The sequence below is a fragment of the Cucurbita maxima genome, unplaced genomic scaffold, assembly GCF_002738345.1.
Source record: "Cucurbita maxima cultivar Rimu unplaced genomic scaffold, Cmax_1.0 Cma_Scf00037, whole genome shotgun sequence".
Taxonomy (NCBI): Eukaryota; Viridiplantae; Streptophyta; class Magnoliopsida; order Cucurbitales; family Cucurbitaceae; genus Cucurbita; species Cucurbita maxima.
Genome location: NW_019272053.1, coordinates 831,908 through 848,944, shown reverse-complemented (window position 1 = coordinate 848,944; position 17,037 = coordinate 831,908). Strand labels below are relative to the sequence as shown.

The 17,037-nt window shown below is 35.4% G+C and overlaps 1 protein-coding gene across 1 annotated transcript; it reads left to right on the top strand.

The window, feature by feature from the left end:
• The first annotated feature begins 13,643 nt into the window (after positions 1–13,643).
• LOC111468623 (WAT1-related protein At4g30420-like) lies at positions 13,644–16,804 on the top strand. Its single transcript, XM_023113900.1, has 6 exons — positions 13,644–13,902; positions 13,984–14,052; positions 14,923–15,039; positions 15,189–15,594; positions 15,663–15,814; positions 16,409–16,804. Exons 1-6 carry the CDS (start codon positions 13,724–13,726, stop codon positions 16,623–16,625), a joined length of 1,140 nt encoding a protein of 379 aa, XP_022969668.1. The 5' UTR covers positions 13,644–13,723; the 3' UTR covers positions 16,626–16,804.
• The last annotated feature ends 233 nt before the right edge of the window (positions 16,805–17,037 follow it).

Sequence of the window (17,037 nt, the reverse complement as noted above, 5' to 3'; positions counted from 1 at the left end):
TTTATCAGGTTAATCTTGGATCGTTGGAGCCCATGATCTATAGGTCCATTAGGTCCCTCTGCTAGCTCATATTGGACTAAACCATAGAACAGTGTGACGAGTGAGTTCAAAGTGTTCGAATTCAAATTAGGGAGAATGCGCTACTGTTAAGGATATTTAGTAATAAATTATAGTTTACCATATATATTATATTTGATATTTTATTATAAAGCAAATATCTAATATTTGCTTTATTATCATAGGTATCTTTCCATTTATTGTTATATCCATTTATTACTATTTCCATATCCTTGTAATTCATTTTATTATAAATAAGATAACTTTCACACCATTTAGGTGTGGTGGATTAATCAAACATTCACATGGTATCAGAGCCCTTTCGGTTTAACAACCCTGATTCTTTCTTTTCAATGGATTTTGAATCCTCTAATCTTCTTCTCCACCACCCCTGCTGGTTTTGACGCCGCAGGGGCAGTTTTCATGGCTGCCGTAGTCGGAGCCGATTGATTACTCTTCGATTCAACCCTATTGACCTCCAAATTACCTTTCGTCATACTCTGTACATACAACCTCACATTTTCCAACCAAATCGGTTTTCCCCTTGGCCAATATAGTCTCTCTCATTTTCTTCCCAATCAGCCTTCATCCTTCACATAAACCCTAACCTAAACCTATCAACCTTTTGCAGAGATTTACCTTCGGAATCTGGGTGCCGCACTGGCCTATTCGCCAACCAAGTTTTCGCCGCCCTTCCTGCCAAAATTGGCTTCTTCGCCCGATGAGGCGACTCTTCCGACTGTCCTTCTCGCCAAAATTGGCTCCTTCGCCCAATGTGGCGACTCTTCCGGCTTCAACATTGTCTCTGTCCCTTGCTCTAGGTTTCCCCTTCTACTTCTTAGGGTTAGAAATATTCTCACTAGAGCCAAGGTAGCATCGTCGCTAAGCGACAATCCCTCTTCATGGGTTAGACATATTCTCGCCGAAGCCAAGGCAGCATCGCCCCTGAGCAGCGATCCCTCTGCAATTTTTGATGGCCAAGAACCGAGTTGTTAGCATCTTCATGAAAAGTGTTTCTCAACCTCTTTGAATTTTTCAGATTCAAGCTTCACGTTCGTTTAAATCCGACGCTTAGCTTGCGGTGCGGTGTTAAGGATATTTAGTAATAAATTATAGTTTACCATACATATTATATTTGATATTTTATTATAAGGCAAATATCTAATATTTGCCTTATTTTCATAGGTATCTTTCCATTTATTGTTATTTCCATTTATTACTATTTCCATATCCTTGTAATTCATTTGATTATAAATAAGATAACTTTCACACCATTTAGGTGTGGTGGATTAATCAAACATTCACATGTTATCAGAGCCCTCTCGGTTTAACAACCCCGATCCTTTCTTTTCAATGGCTTTTGAATCCTCTAATCTTCTTCTCCACCACCCCTGCTGGTTTTGACGCCGCAGGGGCAGTCTTCATGGCTGCCGTAGTCGGAGCCGATTGATTACTCTTCGGCTCCACCCTATTGACCTCCAAATCACCTTTCGTCATACTCTGTACATATAACCTCACCTTTTCCAACCCAATCGGTTTTCCCCTTGGCCAATATAGTCTCTCTCATTTTCTTCCCAATCAGCCTTCATCCTTCACATAAACCCTAACCTAAACCTATCAACCTTTTGCAGAGATTTACCTTCGGAATCTGGGTGCCGCACTGGCCTATTCGCCAACCAAGTTTTCGCCGCCCTTCCTGCCAAAATTGGCTTCTTCGCCCGATGAGGCGACTCTTCCGACTGCCCTTCTCGCCAAAATTGGCTCCTTCGCCCAATGTGGCGACTCTTCCGGCTTCAACATTGTCTTTGTCCCTTGCTCTAGGTTTCCCCTTCTACTTCTTGGGGTTAGAAATATTCTCACCAGAGCCAAGGCAGCATCGTCGCTAAGCGACAATCCCTCTTCATGGGTTAGACATATTCTCGCCGAAGCCAAGGCAGCATCGCCGCTGAGCGGCGATCCCTCTGCAATTTTTGATGGCCAAGAACCGAGTTGTTAGCATCTTCATGAAAAGTGTTTCTCAACCTCTTTGAATTTTTCAGATTCAAGCTTCACGTTCGTTTAAATCCGACGCTTAGCTTGCGGTGCGGTGTTAAGGATATTTAGTAATAAATTATAGTTTACCACACATATTATATTTGATATTTTATTATAAGGCAAATATCTAATATTTGCCTTATTTTCATAGGTATCTTTTCATTTATTGTTATTTCCATTTATTACTATTTCCATATCCTTGTAATTCATTTGATTATAAATAAGATAACTTTCACACCATTTAGGTGTGGCCATTTAGGTGTGGTGGATTAATCAAACATTCACAGCTACATATATACGATAAATTTAACCGCATTTTTGTTTTATTTACGAATTAAAAACAAAAAGAGAGAATTTGAGATATTTAAATAAGATTTAAATATCTTAATCAAATATGTGTCGGAATTAATTGAGATTGGCATTTGAATTAATATTAAATATTAATTAAATAGTTTAATTAATCATTTAGTATTACTTTAATTTGAAATTAATAATTCAACTGGATTGTCGAATCAAAATTAAGACATTTAATGGAAAAATACATGTTAGTGAAATTTTGAGGTGTCAAAATTTGGTTTAACCAAACTTGCATACTTAGCCAAATAAACCCCACAAATTTGAGTGAAATTTTGAGGGTCAAAATTTGGTTAACTCAAGTATGCATGCTTGCCACATAATCTCAAACATTTGAGTGAAATTTTGAGTGTCAAAATTTAGTGATCTCAAATTTGCATGAACATGCAATTATGACTGTATAAATTGAGTGATCATGGTACATGGAAGGTTGACTTTTGGAAAAAACCTTGAGAAAAACCTCTCACAAACTCTCTTTTCATATATACTAATTCCCTCCCAAGTTTAGTCACTCACCAGATTCCACAATCCCGTTCTAAGGCCGGAGAATAGTGGAGAAGACACTAGTGGTGATTTGAAACCGGTTCGTGAGGAAAAAGAAATTTGAGCGACAAAATGTTAGTATTCAAACTCATTGAGTTTTAATGCTTTTGAACATGCTAGCTAATTCACTATAATTGATGTACTTAGAGTGCCTAAGATCCAAATTGCTTCCGCATGTGTTATATTAACACCATTAGGGATGTACCTGCTTGACTCGGTCGGTTTCTTTGATCACCTTTTCTAGAGTGCCCACGCTTCTTTTGAAGTAGTTGCCCTTGCAATCTTCTCAAAACTTGACTCGTCAACAGCCCGGAACAGCATGCATAATGTTGTCTTATCCTTTGACCGTAATTCCTTTAGCACCTTGTTTTGCGCCGCCGTGTAACCCATGGTGCCAATTGGTTCTTTGAAACCGTCTTTGACCACCTCCCATGTGTTTTGCGAACTGAGAAGGGCTTTCATTTGGATGCTCCAATTCTCGTAGTTCATCTTCGTCAATCGTGGTAGCAACATTTGTCCCATCATGTTCGCCATCAGCTCTGATATCAACTTGTTGAAATTAAATTGCTCTGATACCAATTTGTAGAAAAATAAAGCCGCTCCGATACCAACTTGAAAAAATAAACGCTTGCTCTGAATCTAACTCGTTTAGATAACTCTCACGAAACTTTAAAAGGGGGTGTCGAGAGGGGAGAGACAAGAAGACAGAAAATTCTCAAATGCCTTTCTCTATTACACACCGTACAAAAATTGAATTTTCTCTCTGCTGCTACTTTCTTTCTTGTTTTCTTCTCTCTTCTGTTACATCGATAAGTGAAGCCCTTCTATAGGCTTTCCTAAAGCCAAAATTTGCTTTAACTACTCATAATTTTCTCACACATTTGGTCTCCTTTCAATAATTTTCTCACCCATTAGCTCTCCTTTCCGGAGATAATTATGCCCCTTTTGATTAAATTAAAAGAAACAAAATTCATTCAAGTTTATTTTCCAACAAGTTGTATCCTCCACTGTAGGGTCTTATCAAGGGGCTTTTGTTTCCCTTCATCAGTCACCAACCGATAGTGTAAAGAAGGTACATACCTATCTGGTAATCTAATGGCTCTGGATGATCTTTTCAACACCTGCTCAGGTGTCACTTGCTCCTCTTTTGGTTCTTCAACAACAGTCTCCGGAGTTTCTTGAGTATCAGCTAGAACATCACTAGTGAATCTTTCAGCAACTCAACCAAAACCTCAACTCCAACTTGCTTCATCTCTGGTTCCTCAGCAAGAGTCTTAGAAGTTTCTTAAGTATCCACTACAACATCGAATCTTTCAACAATTCAACCTCAACTCCCACTTGCTTTGTTGTCCTGGTACTTTTCTTCAATTCTCTAATAGTCTTTGTGAATCTGTCCACATCAAATACACCCTGTTCATAGCCGACGGTTTCTCGTACATATTCGACAACGCCTTTAACAGATCTGACGTTGTCTTCTCCTTGATAATGTTGAATGTCACGTTTCTGGATAGCGTCAACCAGATCAGCCCTAAGGCTTGTCGATCCTTGAGCTTCCACTACTCTGTGGTTATGGTATTTGGCTTCACCCTCAGTAGGGGTTCGTGAAGATCTTTCTGGTACAAATAATCTTCAATCTGCATCTTCTAGAAACTGAAATCGGATCCATCAAACTTCTCAATTCCAATTTTTGAACTTTCCATCTTCACAGATTGTGGTGACTTTCGCCTCGCTCTGATACCAGTTGTTAGCTCTGATACCAATTGTTAGGATCACTCAACAACGCACACACTCGATCAAGATGAACACAAAGAATAGGAGAGAGAAAATACAAGGAAGAATATTGGCTAAAAGTTTTCTTATTAATGAGTTCAGGTATGTACAACCAGATATAGAGAAGTTTTGAGAGCACTGTCTAATAGGGTATATATATGGTTTCAATTTACTAAATAGCTTCAAAAGATTTAAACCTATTGGATATAATCTAACAAATATATCTCTATCAAATCTTTACAAAATCTCTACCATATATATCTCTATCGTATCTTTACGAAATATCTTCCAAATATATCTCTACAAAATCTAGGCATCAGGCGCCATATCCCAACACCATGTGCAACTGTATTGATGAGGGTGAGTACTAGGGGTTGCAAGGGTGCAGTAAGTGGGGGTACCGCACAATCGACTGTCCACACAAGAATAATCTTGAGGCTAATCAATAGGTCAGACAAAATCAGGGAGGCTGTAGAGCTCATTAGCGGCAACAAGGGCACACTGTAGTCCATGCCACCACGACCAAGGGTCGATAATCCATACACTATTGTAACATTGTAACAGGTATGTTAGCCGTCTTTGGACACCTGACATTCACTTTATTCGACTTGGGATCCACATACTTCTTTAGAGTTAGAGCCTCTAGAGTACACTCTTATTGTTTCCACACTATCAAATGAGTTTCTAGTAACTACCAACAAAGTGAAGGTAGAGAGTGTGGTTGTGTGTGGACGAGTCTTAGGTGCCACATTAGTTGTGTTAAGCATGCAAGACTTGAGATTGGAGTACCAACAATTGAGGATTAAGAAGGAGGACATACTTAAGACTGTCTTCAGGAGTCGCTATAGACATTATGAGTTCATAGTGATGTCTTTCAGTCTTACCAATGCTCCCGCGATTTTCATGGATTTTATGAATAGGGTATTTAAGGAGTATGTCGATGTCTTTGTCATTATGTTCATCGATGACATCTTGGTATACTTTAAGTTAGAAGTAGAACATGAGGACCTCCTGAGGATTGTTTGTGTTGAGAGCTCATCGACTATATGCTAAATTTTCTAAGTTTGAGTTTTGGCCGCATGAGGTGCCTTTTCTGGAACATGTGGTATCTAAAAAGAAAAGTACTTATGAAGTTTGTAGTTATGAGATGAGCAAGGCCAAATAAAGTCTTTGAAGTTTGTAGTTTTCTAGGGTTGGTAGGTTATTAGAAAAGATTCGTAACAGATTTCTTCAAAATATCTGCAACCATGATTCACTTGATCAAGGAGGGCAAGCCCTTTTTCTAGACTCCAGCATGTGAGCAGAGTTTTCAAGAGTTAATGAAGAGGTTGGTGACACCACCCGTTGTCACAGTGCCTGATGGAATGGGTAATCTCGTGGTGTATAGTGACGCCTCGAGAAAAGGATTGGGTTGCGTGCTTATAGATTTTTTATAATCTAAAGTTGCTACGGTATACATAACATACTCATGTGTGCAAAAGTAATCATTTGAAACTTCAATATAAAACATTGTCATGGACTTACGTGTTCGATGAACATAACGATCATTTTTCTGTCTAATAGTGTATACATCCATACCATCATAAAATAGGGGTATTCCTCGATGCATGAACACACAAATGTGCATGAGGTCCCTTCATTTTCATTCATTATCGTGTTCACCCATTCTATTTTTCCTTCATATCATATCATTTTCATCATAGCTTTTTGTACATAAATTGGAGTTATGCATTATGTGGACACATTTTGTCATATAACATTCATATCATGCATCGTGTCATATCATACATATATCATAAGCATATCATGTAACATTATGTACTATATCGCCAAACATGTTATACCATAACATTTATCATATCATCAGTACATCCCATCATAACACGTGTCATAACATTCATGTATCATCTCATAGTCACGTTATATCACAGACATATCTTGGATTTATCATTCATAAACATTTCATGGTCATGAAATTTCATAAACATGTCATAGTCATGACATTTCATAAACACGTCACAGTTATATCGTTTCATAAACATAACCTAGTCATATTCTTTCATGAACATATCATAGTTATGTCAATTCATAAACGTATCATAGTTATATCATTTCATAAATATATCCTAGTCATATTGTTTCATAAACATGTCATAGGCATCTTATGTCATAAACAAATCACAGTCATATTGTTTCCTAAACATTTCACACATATCCAGCATATGACACTGCAAAACCATGGGACATGTGCCATCATACAGACATCAACTTTTAATCGAACCGATAGTACGGCTACTTACTTGGTTAGCCTAGGCCGAAGCTACAACGATCCCTTGATGCTAGCTTAACATTGCTCTCTAAAATTTAATTCTGCCTAAGGAGTCCAAGAATCATCAATTAAAATTTTACGGTGGTAATTGACTCACTTAGTTTTGCATAAAATAATTTAAACTAGCTAAGTCAAATGATGTGTAAATACTTTAAAATTTTAAACTAGCTAAAAGGTAGTCATACTAACCTTGAACGCTTCTAAAAAAATTGAAACTATGAGGAAAAGGTCCGAGCGACCCAAGCCTGATCAGCCAAAATGCTAGCCTTTAGCCGTCAGAAAGTGTATTCTCTGCCTGACTCCAACCGTTCAAGTGGGAATAAAATGAAGAGAGGGACCTCTCTTTACGGTGGAGGCCAACTCTTCAGATAGTAACTTGAAACGTTACTATCTTGACCAAGAAGACAGTAGAGACAAAGAGGTGATACGACCTCATGCCACGAAAAAGAATTCCATCTCAAAGAAAGTATGAGAGATTTTGACAGAGAAGACGCGAAGAGTCAACGAATCGATAAGTGAATTTCAATAGTTCTTGACAGATTGAAAGAGATTTCTCAAAGCATATATCAGCTAGGAGTGCTCGAGAGACCTGAAGTCAATCTCATTCTATGTTGTGGAGTTTTTAAAGAGTTAGTTAACAGAGACGTCATCAATTGAATATGGATGTGATGGTCATGTTTGTCCAAGGCATGTTGCCTGTGGCTACTTGTCGAATATCCCTATCATACTAGTCTAGGATGGTTATACATAGTCGCAAGCCCCTTCTAGACCTCTTTTACTTGCTTTCATATATTGTTAAGTCTTTACTATTCCTATCATGTCAATACGGGGGTGTATGACTATTCACCAAATTCATGTATACAATCGACAGAGTTAAGATGCTCAAAATATACTATAGAGAGATGTTACTAATTGTCAATTCTTCCTACCATGGTTCTATGTTATCAATGTTGTGGTTGTTGCTTATTTGTTTTTAGTCTTAAACATTGCTTTCTTATAAACTATTTTCAACACATTTCCTCGTTCACGTTTTCTTAAACATTCTCTCAAATGTGACCGAGGCTCGTTCATACATTCGAATTGTTCACGACTTACGATTTTTATTCGACTGATTTTTATGCTTGGTTAGAACAAGTTTCACAGCATCGTTCTTCCGCACAATGTGATTGAGGCATGTGAAGGTCCCTCTTTTGACTCATTTGGACTCTTGTGTCAGTTTTTTGTCCCGATTTCGATTCTAACCCTAGTTTTACTTGAATTAGGACCTACTAGAGAGATTTAAAAAATTTTGGAGCTCCTAACATGTGGAAAAACTAGCTCGAAAATACACATTTTATCCAAGTAATTAGTCACAAAAACTTTAGGCAAGTAATACTTTTAGGCATCGCTAGGATGCTAACACGCAAGCATTCCTTGCCTTGGGTCATTAAAATATGCATGTTTAGCACTTCAAAAGGGAAATTTTGGATGCGAATGCATTATTTGTATGTTATAGAAATTACCGTTATACCCATAGAATGAGATTACGAGATGAATGCTAATTTTATACCTTTTACAAAAAACTAGAATGAGAAAATGCATGACTAGTGAATAAATTGGGCGCTATGGATGAAATTTATGATGAAATGTTGTTTTAATGTTTTTCACTGTGTTAGAACAAAGATGTGATATTGTGATTTGTACTCCACACAATTGATGGATGTTATCGCCCCGTTGAGCTTGTTTGCTTATTTGCTTATTTGCTTGTTTGTTTGCATGAATATCTTAGCATATGTTTTCAATGATTTAGCTGATCGATAAAACGAAAACTTATTGACTTATACATTAATTGTCGGGACAAATTTTTTCTCGACCGAATGCCATTTTCATTGGAAAGTGACTTTCCTTATGCGGGGTAAATATAATTTATTATACACAATTTGTACATTTTGTAATGCTTTGTTGCATAAAAAGAAGTGATTATATTTGCATGTGGTTTAGATTTAGGGTAATCACTAGATCCACTTCCATGGTGGATGGCTAACAATTAGTTTGAGTGTCTAGTGAGGGACCAAAGTTCCCTTTAAGTCTACAAATTAAATGCACGTGAATGAACTCAATTTTTTGGTCTTTTGATGAACCTTATGAATCTTTTATGGATTAAAGTAATGATTTCATAATTAAATAGTTAACTTTATTTATATTATCTATTACAATATATATATTTTTTTTAATATAAAGAAAGAAACTGTATTGAAATTCTAAATTCAAATTAGAAAATTCTAAACTAGAAAATATTGTTGGAAGTTGAAATTTGAATGAGAGAATCATATTGGGATCTAAATTTGACTTTAAATTATATTCAAATTAAGCTTTCACAATCTCTATAATTCAATAATTATATTATTCCTTCTTCTAAATTGTCGATCAAAGTGGCATTTTTTTATTCATCTTTGTTGTTAATATTACTCTCTAGGTCATGTTCGAGAGGTTTGAAGTATGGTATGATGTTTGTTTATATGATTATTTTACATGATTGAAATAATATATATTTTCATTATTATATTTTATGTCAAAGAGTCATGTACGGAAGGTTTTAAAATTGTTTTCAATTCACAATATGGTAAGGAGAGTTTTAATATTGTTTTGAATCTTTGTTTTAAGACTTTTCAAATTTGGCGATTGGGTTATCAATAATGTCACTAGCCACAAGAATGACGCCCTTTGACAAAAGCGTTTCATAGTAAAATTGATCATTAGACTAGTTTACCTAAATTAGGTCATGTATTTTAGCTTAACTTTCTGTGGGACGAGAGCTATATATGTAACGTTAATGATCTTCTCGACCACATCATTTCTGAAAAGAAAAAAAAAAATCTTGGAAGACCGTCATGATATGGTGTTGAAAGATGTTCCAAAACTCTTAAGAGGTCATGTGGTTTGTTAAGCTGGCATGTACCTTTGACTTAGTAATAGGGACAATTAGTGAAGAAGACATGTTATGTGTTATCCTCTTCTAAGGGCATTGGCCTATAAATTAGGAACATTATTTCAAGATAATCATGAATGATGGCTTTCTAAATTGTTGTTTTATTATATATGTATGTGTTTAACTTATTAAATATTTATGAGTTATTATTGAGTGTATATTGATATATAAATAGATAAGCATAAGTTGATTACGAGTCTTGTGTATTAATGGGCAACAAGAAGCACTTATGAACTTGGATAGCAAGTTCCTATAAGATTTGATAGAGTATGCTTTCAAGATGAGCCCTAAGAGTTGAGTTTGAGTGTTATTATCAATGATTGACGAGCATGTGGGGTTCCCTAATTAACTAGGATTCTCTTAAATTATATTAATTGCATGTGTGACACATATAATGTGTGGGAAAGAATAAAAGTTCCGCCAACGAACCTTACTCGTGAACCTGATTCATAGGGATCCATAGTGATTTACTATATTGCATTGATCTAATGCAGAATATAACTCTAAGAATACTCATCTTTATTAGAGGAAAAATTTAAAACTTCAGAATGCGTTAAAATATTAGAAAACAATGTCGGACCTACGTGTTTCAAACATCATGCGGGAATTCAAAATAAGATAAAACAATTACAAAATTAAATAATTTAAATAAATGAAATGCAAACACTCTATCTTAATCAAGACTATGAATTTAAAATCTGCAACTACCCTATGCACACGCCATAGTCTCTGATCACGATGCCACCGTCAACCGTACATGGACGTCTTGCCTTTACCTGAAAAACAATATGGCATACAGTCTGAGTATTTCGAATAGGGCCCGTGTTCGAGTTTTCCAGCGACTGAGTTTTTTTTTCTCTTTTTCTTTTTGTTTTTCTTTTTTCCGTCGTTACATTTATTGTGATGTCTCATTCCGGCAACTGAGATATTGGTTGGGGAGGAGAACAAATCACCATTTATAAGGGTCGAAAATGATTTTTTTTTCGTGGGTCGTTACATTTCCAAGAAAAAAGTGTGGAAACCTTCCCCTAGCAGACCATTTATAAGGGTGCGGAAACGAATGTTTCGGCAACTGAGTTTTTTGTCTCTTTTTTTTTTTCGTGGGTCATTACATTTACAAGGTGTGGAAACTTTTTCCTAGCAGACGCGTTTTAAAGCCTTGGAGGGAAGCCCGAAAGGGAAAGCCCAAAGAGGACAATGGATATAGTACTGTTGAGCTAGGGATGAGGCTGGTTAGGAATGTGAGACTGGATAGTTTAGTTGGATTACCTTGCATAATAGATTCGTCTTGTGAATAGACATTGATTATGTGGGTAGTCAGTGGAGTTGGCACTTAAAGGGCAGCTACACCCCCAACCTTGGGCAAATGCATGGTCTTGTGAGATGGGTTCACCAACTAACCTCTCATAAATGATGAGCAAAGTAGCACTCATCATGTTGTCCCTACCTGTACTCGGATACTAGTTACCACTGTATAGGTAAACTAGCTACCTAAGTCTATTCAGAGTAAGAGCCCTCCCCTTAAAGCTTAGAATAAATCCTATGGTCACCTACTAAGTCAAGGATGCAATGAGTGGTATCTAATATTTATCTTATAAACAATGTTTCGTTCTCTTCTCTAACTGATGTGGGATGTCAACCCTAACCGGTTTCTCATAATATAGTGACTCTCAATGATTATATATGAATTATGCATAAAAAGATGGATCATACAATTTGAGTATAATATATAATAAATGAAGTTGAATGAGTGGAGAGATGGACTTATATATAAAATAAATACAACAACTCTAGATCTCTAAAATTTAAGAAACATAAATATTTATAAAAAAGGATCATAAATTAAACCTATATTTCACATAATTTGTATTATTTTTTTAGCCTACATGATGTTCCCCATGCTTCAAATAAATTTCTCATGCCATTCTCTCCATTTTATCTTTAAAATATTATTGATTAGAGAAATTATTTAAATTCAACATGTGATCTCCAAAATAAAAAATTCCTACCCTATATGATTCTTTAATCAATTAACTTAGATTTAGATTGGTATGAGGTAGAATAATATAATTATTGTCTAATCACCCGTTAATAATCATTATTAAAATCAATAGATTCTACGCCTACTACATTTTTTTATCAATCATATGACTAAGCTTTACGTGGATTCCCGCACCTTTGAATCATGTAGGCCTTTCAGCGTTGAGCATTCAAGTGGTGTGGGCATCCAAACAAAACTTAATTTTGTATTGATTGAGTTGGCAGCTCGAGTAATTCGAATAGAGTTCACAACTCAACCCAACCCTCTATTTTCGAGTTATGTTGAACGGTAAAGTTTGTTTTTTTTTTTTAATTATTTAATTATCTATCGTACATGTTACATCACTAATATCAGTTACAAACGTCTAATATTCCTAAGTTTCTTAATAATTTTAAAAGTAGGGTAGAATAGGGACACTATTTTTGATTGGTCGAGTTGGCCTGATAAAAAAAAATGTCAACTCACAACTCGACCGACCTACTCAATCTAAACCGATAAAATCTAATCTAACTCGACAAATTATTGAATCGTATAAACACGTATTTTAGTTTAAAAAGCTAAAAAAAATTATTGCAATAATAATAGTTGCAAAATAAAAATATGTTTTTTTATTAATAAAAGAAAAATGAAAGACGAAAGTGATAACATTACGAAATCACCCTTGGCCCTGCGTCGATTCAAAGAATCGGGTTAATATCATCTTTTGTAATATAATATTTTATTTATTTATTTATTAAATTTTGTGCTGACATTACAGCTGTCCAACAACGTGGCATTGAATATTTCAACCATATCTCCATCAACTTGTGTGTTTTTGTTAAAATTTACAAATTTTTTAAAAAATAATTTTTATTTATATATTAATTAATCTTGCGTGATTTGAGGAGTAAATTCAAAGCTTTTCTTTCATTTATTTTAAATTTAATCCAAAATATAAAATAATGTCTAGCTTTAACAAAATTTATTTTTTCTTACCCTTTTTATATTAAATTGAATAAAAGTGAGGCCTAGTTATATATATATATATATATAGATTTATTTTAGATTAAACCCAGAGTGAAAGTTCTCTATTTATAATCCAATAAATTATAAGAATATGAAGAGAGTAATAAATATATACATATTTGCCTATAATAAAATATCAAATATGACGGTAAACTATAATTTAGTATTAAATATCTTTAACAATAACTCAACCCAATAGTTCGACCTTACTTCTAAAAATATTAAAGAAATTTAACGTTTATATATGACGTTAGTGATTGGTTGTAATTTGTAAAACAATTCGAAAATAGAAGGTAGGGTTGGATTGGGTTGAATTGTGAATTCTATTCGATCGGGTTCCGATCGCCAACTTAAAATTTCGAATTGGTTGAAAAGATTTTTCTAACTCAATCCAATCCAACACGTGTACCCTTTTGTTTAACGAATAATAAAAATGATCGTAATAGCTACAACAACCGGTCTAATCAACCCGAAAAGTTCCCAAGATTGCAAGTTTTAAATCTTTATATATCTTATCTCTCTCTCTCTCACATGTGAAGATTAAAGGATATAAAATAGAAAGTTTTGAGAGCATTTGAGATTGGAGAGGAGAAAGAAGGCCTCTAAGGAAGAGAGAGGGGAGATGGGTGTGGTTGAAGAGTACTTGCCAGCAATGGCGATGTTGGGAATTCAAGCAATTTATGCCATTGTCACACTCATCTCTAGGGCTGCCCTGTTGGAGGGTATGAGTCCTAGAGTGTTCATCGTTTATAGGCAGGCCTTTGCCACTCTCTCTATTGCACCCATTGCTTATCTCTCCAGGTTAGATGTGCATTCTTCATTCTCAAACACTATCTTGGTTCTTTTCTGTTTTTTGTTTGTCTTATAATTTGGGGATGGCAGGTCGAAATCCATGAAGGTGTCTTTGGACCTCAAGAGCTTTTATCTCATCTTTTTTGCTGCACTTATCGGGTAAGATTTAATAGGGATGTTTATGGGTTCGGTTAGCGTGAGGGAAAAATCTTTTGGACCAACAAAAAAAAAAAAAATTCTAAATAGGTTAGGATGGTTAGTTGGGTTTGATTGGATTGTCAGGTTTTCTTGGAGGCGTATAGAGCCCTCCAACAAAGTACACTATAGAGCCTCCTCTAAGCCCTATAAAGTTGTCAAACAGTCTCCTTTAATCGAGGCTCGACCTCTTGAACAAAGTACACCCTTTGATTGACATGGTCAAGTTAAGGGCATGACTCTAATACCATCAAACAACCTCCCCTTAATCTAGACTCTACTACTAAAAAAAAATACAACCATTTGTTTGACACATGAGGATTCTATCATGGCCTTCTATAATTGTATGATATTGTCCTCTTTTAGCATAACTTATAACGACTTTGCTTTGAGTTTCTCCAAAAATACTCGGGAGATGTATTCCTTACCTATAAACTCATAATCATTCCCTAAATTAGTCAATGCGTGACTCCCTCCCAACAATTCTCAACACTACACACTACATTTTACATTAATAACTAAAATTTCGTAAAACTCAAATATCAAATATTTCTAGTTACAACATATCACTAATATTTGTTACAAATGTCAAATATTCTTAATTTTCATGATAATGGGTATGGATGGATTGTAATTTTATTTTTGGGTTGGCCAAGTTGATCCGACAAAGAAAATGTCAATCTAAGACAACCCGAATTTTTGATCTTTCATGAATTCAACTCAACTAAACCCAACCTAACTTTTACCGTTTAGATTTGATAGTCGGAGTTGATGAGATTCAAAAGTTATTTAAACATGCCTAAGCTTTTGGCTAATTTTGGGTGTTTTGGACAGTTCAACCATGAACCACAATTTTTTCTACGAGGGACTGTTCTTAGCCAGTTCATCATTAGCAACCGCGATGGAGAATCTGATTCCGGCAGTGACATTTATAATAGCAGCAATGGTCGGGTGAGTCAGTGGTAATATTATATTAAACCATTAAGTTTAGTAATAATTTATGTAACGACCCAGATGTACTTCTCTTTAGGCAAAACTTTAAAACGCATTTGTTAGGAGAAGGTTTTCGACATCACAATTTAACAATCGAAAATTCGCAGAATGGAGAGCGTGAAGCTGACAAACTTGAGGTGCATGGCTAAGATTGGAGGTACAGTGGTTTGTGTGGGTGGGGCTATGTTCATGGCCCTTCTAAGAGGTCCAAAGCTTCTGAATGCCACACAAGCTTTTGGTGTCAAATCTGCAATATTTGGTGTGGAAAGTGGAAGCGATGAGGCTTGGTTGTTGGGGTCACTCAGTCTGTTTGGGAGCTGTTGCTGTTGGTCAATTTGGTTGATATTGCAGGTGCCGGCAATGGCAAGCTATCCTGACAAGCTATCCTTATCGGCATGGACTTGTTTTTTTTCACTCATACAATCAGTGGGTTTCACATTATGGGTAGAGGGAGCCAATGTGGAAACGTGGAAGATTCATTCAAAGACTGAACTTGTTTGTTACCTGTTCTCAGTAAGTAATTTTTTACAATTACCCAATTTTAGAGGTCATTTTGAGATCTAATTGTGTTTGGTTCTTAGGGGATTTTTGGGTCAGGAGTTGCCTACTTTCTTCAAGCTTGGGGTATTTCCAAGAGGGGACCTGTCTTCTCTGCAGTGTTCAACCCTTTTTGCACCATTATTACCACTATTTTGGCAGCTATATTTCTTCATGAGGAGATTTATACCGGAAGGTAAATTTTATATATGCGTTAATTTAGATATATATTTTTTTTTTAATAATTTTGATTATCATGAAGCCACGTATTAGGGTTTGGTATTCTTTTCTCGACTCAAATGGGTTGAGAATTTTATCGATTTCATTCAAAAACGGGGTTTTTTTTTTTTTTGTTGGGTTAATATGACATCAGAGTAAAATAAGAGTATATAGATGAATAGAGACCACATTTAAATGAGAGTAATCAGGAGACTATGATGATAAAATGTGATATAATATACTGGTTGTGGAGGAAAACAAAACACCCTTTGTAAGGGTGTGGAAACCTTTCACTAGTATACGTGTTTTAAAGTTGTGAGGAAAAGCCTGAAAAAGAAAATCCAAAAAGAACAATATCTACTAGCGGTGTACTTGTGCTGTTATATAAAAAGCATGTGAGTGAAAACAATTCACTCTCAGAAGCAATTTGAGATAAGTAAGTAGCATGAATAAATGTTTGGGTTAATTTTTGGGATGAGAAACGAGAAACGAGAAACGAGAAACTCGTCGAAACCTAAAATCGTTACTCTGTTATTCGTAAGTGTTTTTTTTTTTTTTGAATAATTTTCAGCTTGTTGGGGGGCGTGATTGTAATTATTGGATTATATGTGGTTCTTTGGGGGAAAACAAATGATTATACGAAGGAAGAAGACAGAGAAAAGTGTAGAGTTGAAACACAAGAAGAGGATTGTGAATCAGCTTCAACTTCGATTGAGACAGATAGCTATAAAGTTGATGTGAGGGAACCCCTTTTGTCGTCTGGGTGTACACATCATATTGACAGCTAGGCAAACGGATCTACGACATATGCCACGTGGCATTTATGTATGCTCCACGTGTTCTCCAAGAAAAAAGGAAAAATATGTGTGAGATATATTTTTTTATTCTTGAACCTTTTTGTTTTCTTTTGTTTTAATCTTTACGAGTTTTAAGCTTAATGAAGTTAAATGTTGTTTTATCTTTGATTCATCTCCATTTAATGTAATTTATTAGAATTAAACAAAAAACTATAAGAGAAGAAGAAAGAGTGACATTTTGGATTTCGAAGAGTGAGGAAGCCAGTCACAACTCGATTTTCAAAGCTACTAAAAGATAATACGGAAGAAAATAATATAAAAGTACACTGAAAATAAAACAAAATCCAATTACAAATACAAAAGCAGATTGACGCCCTAAGATGACCCCTTTTGTAACTGTGTA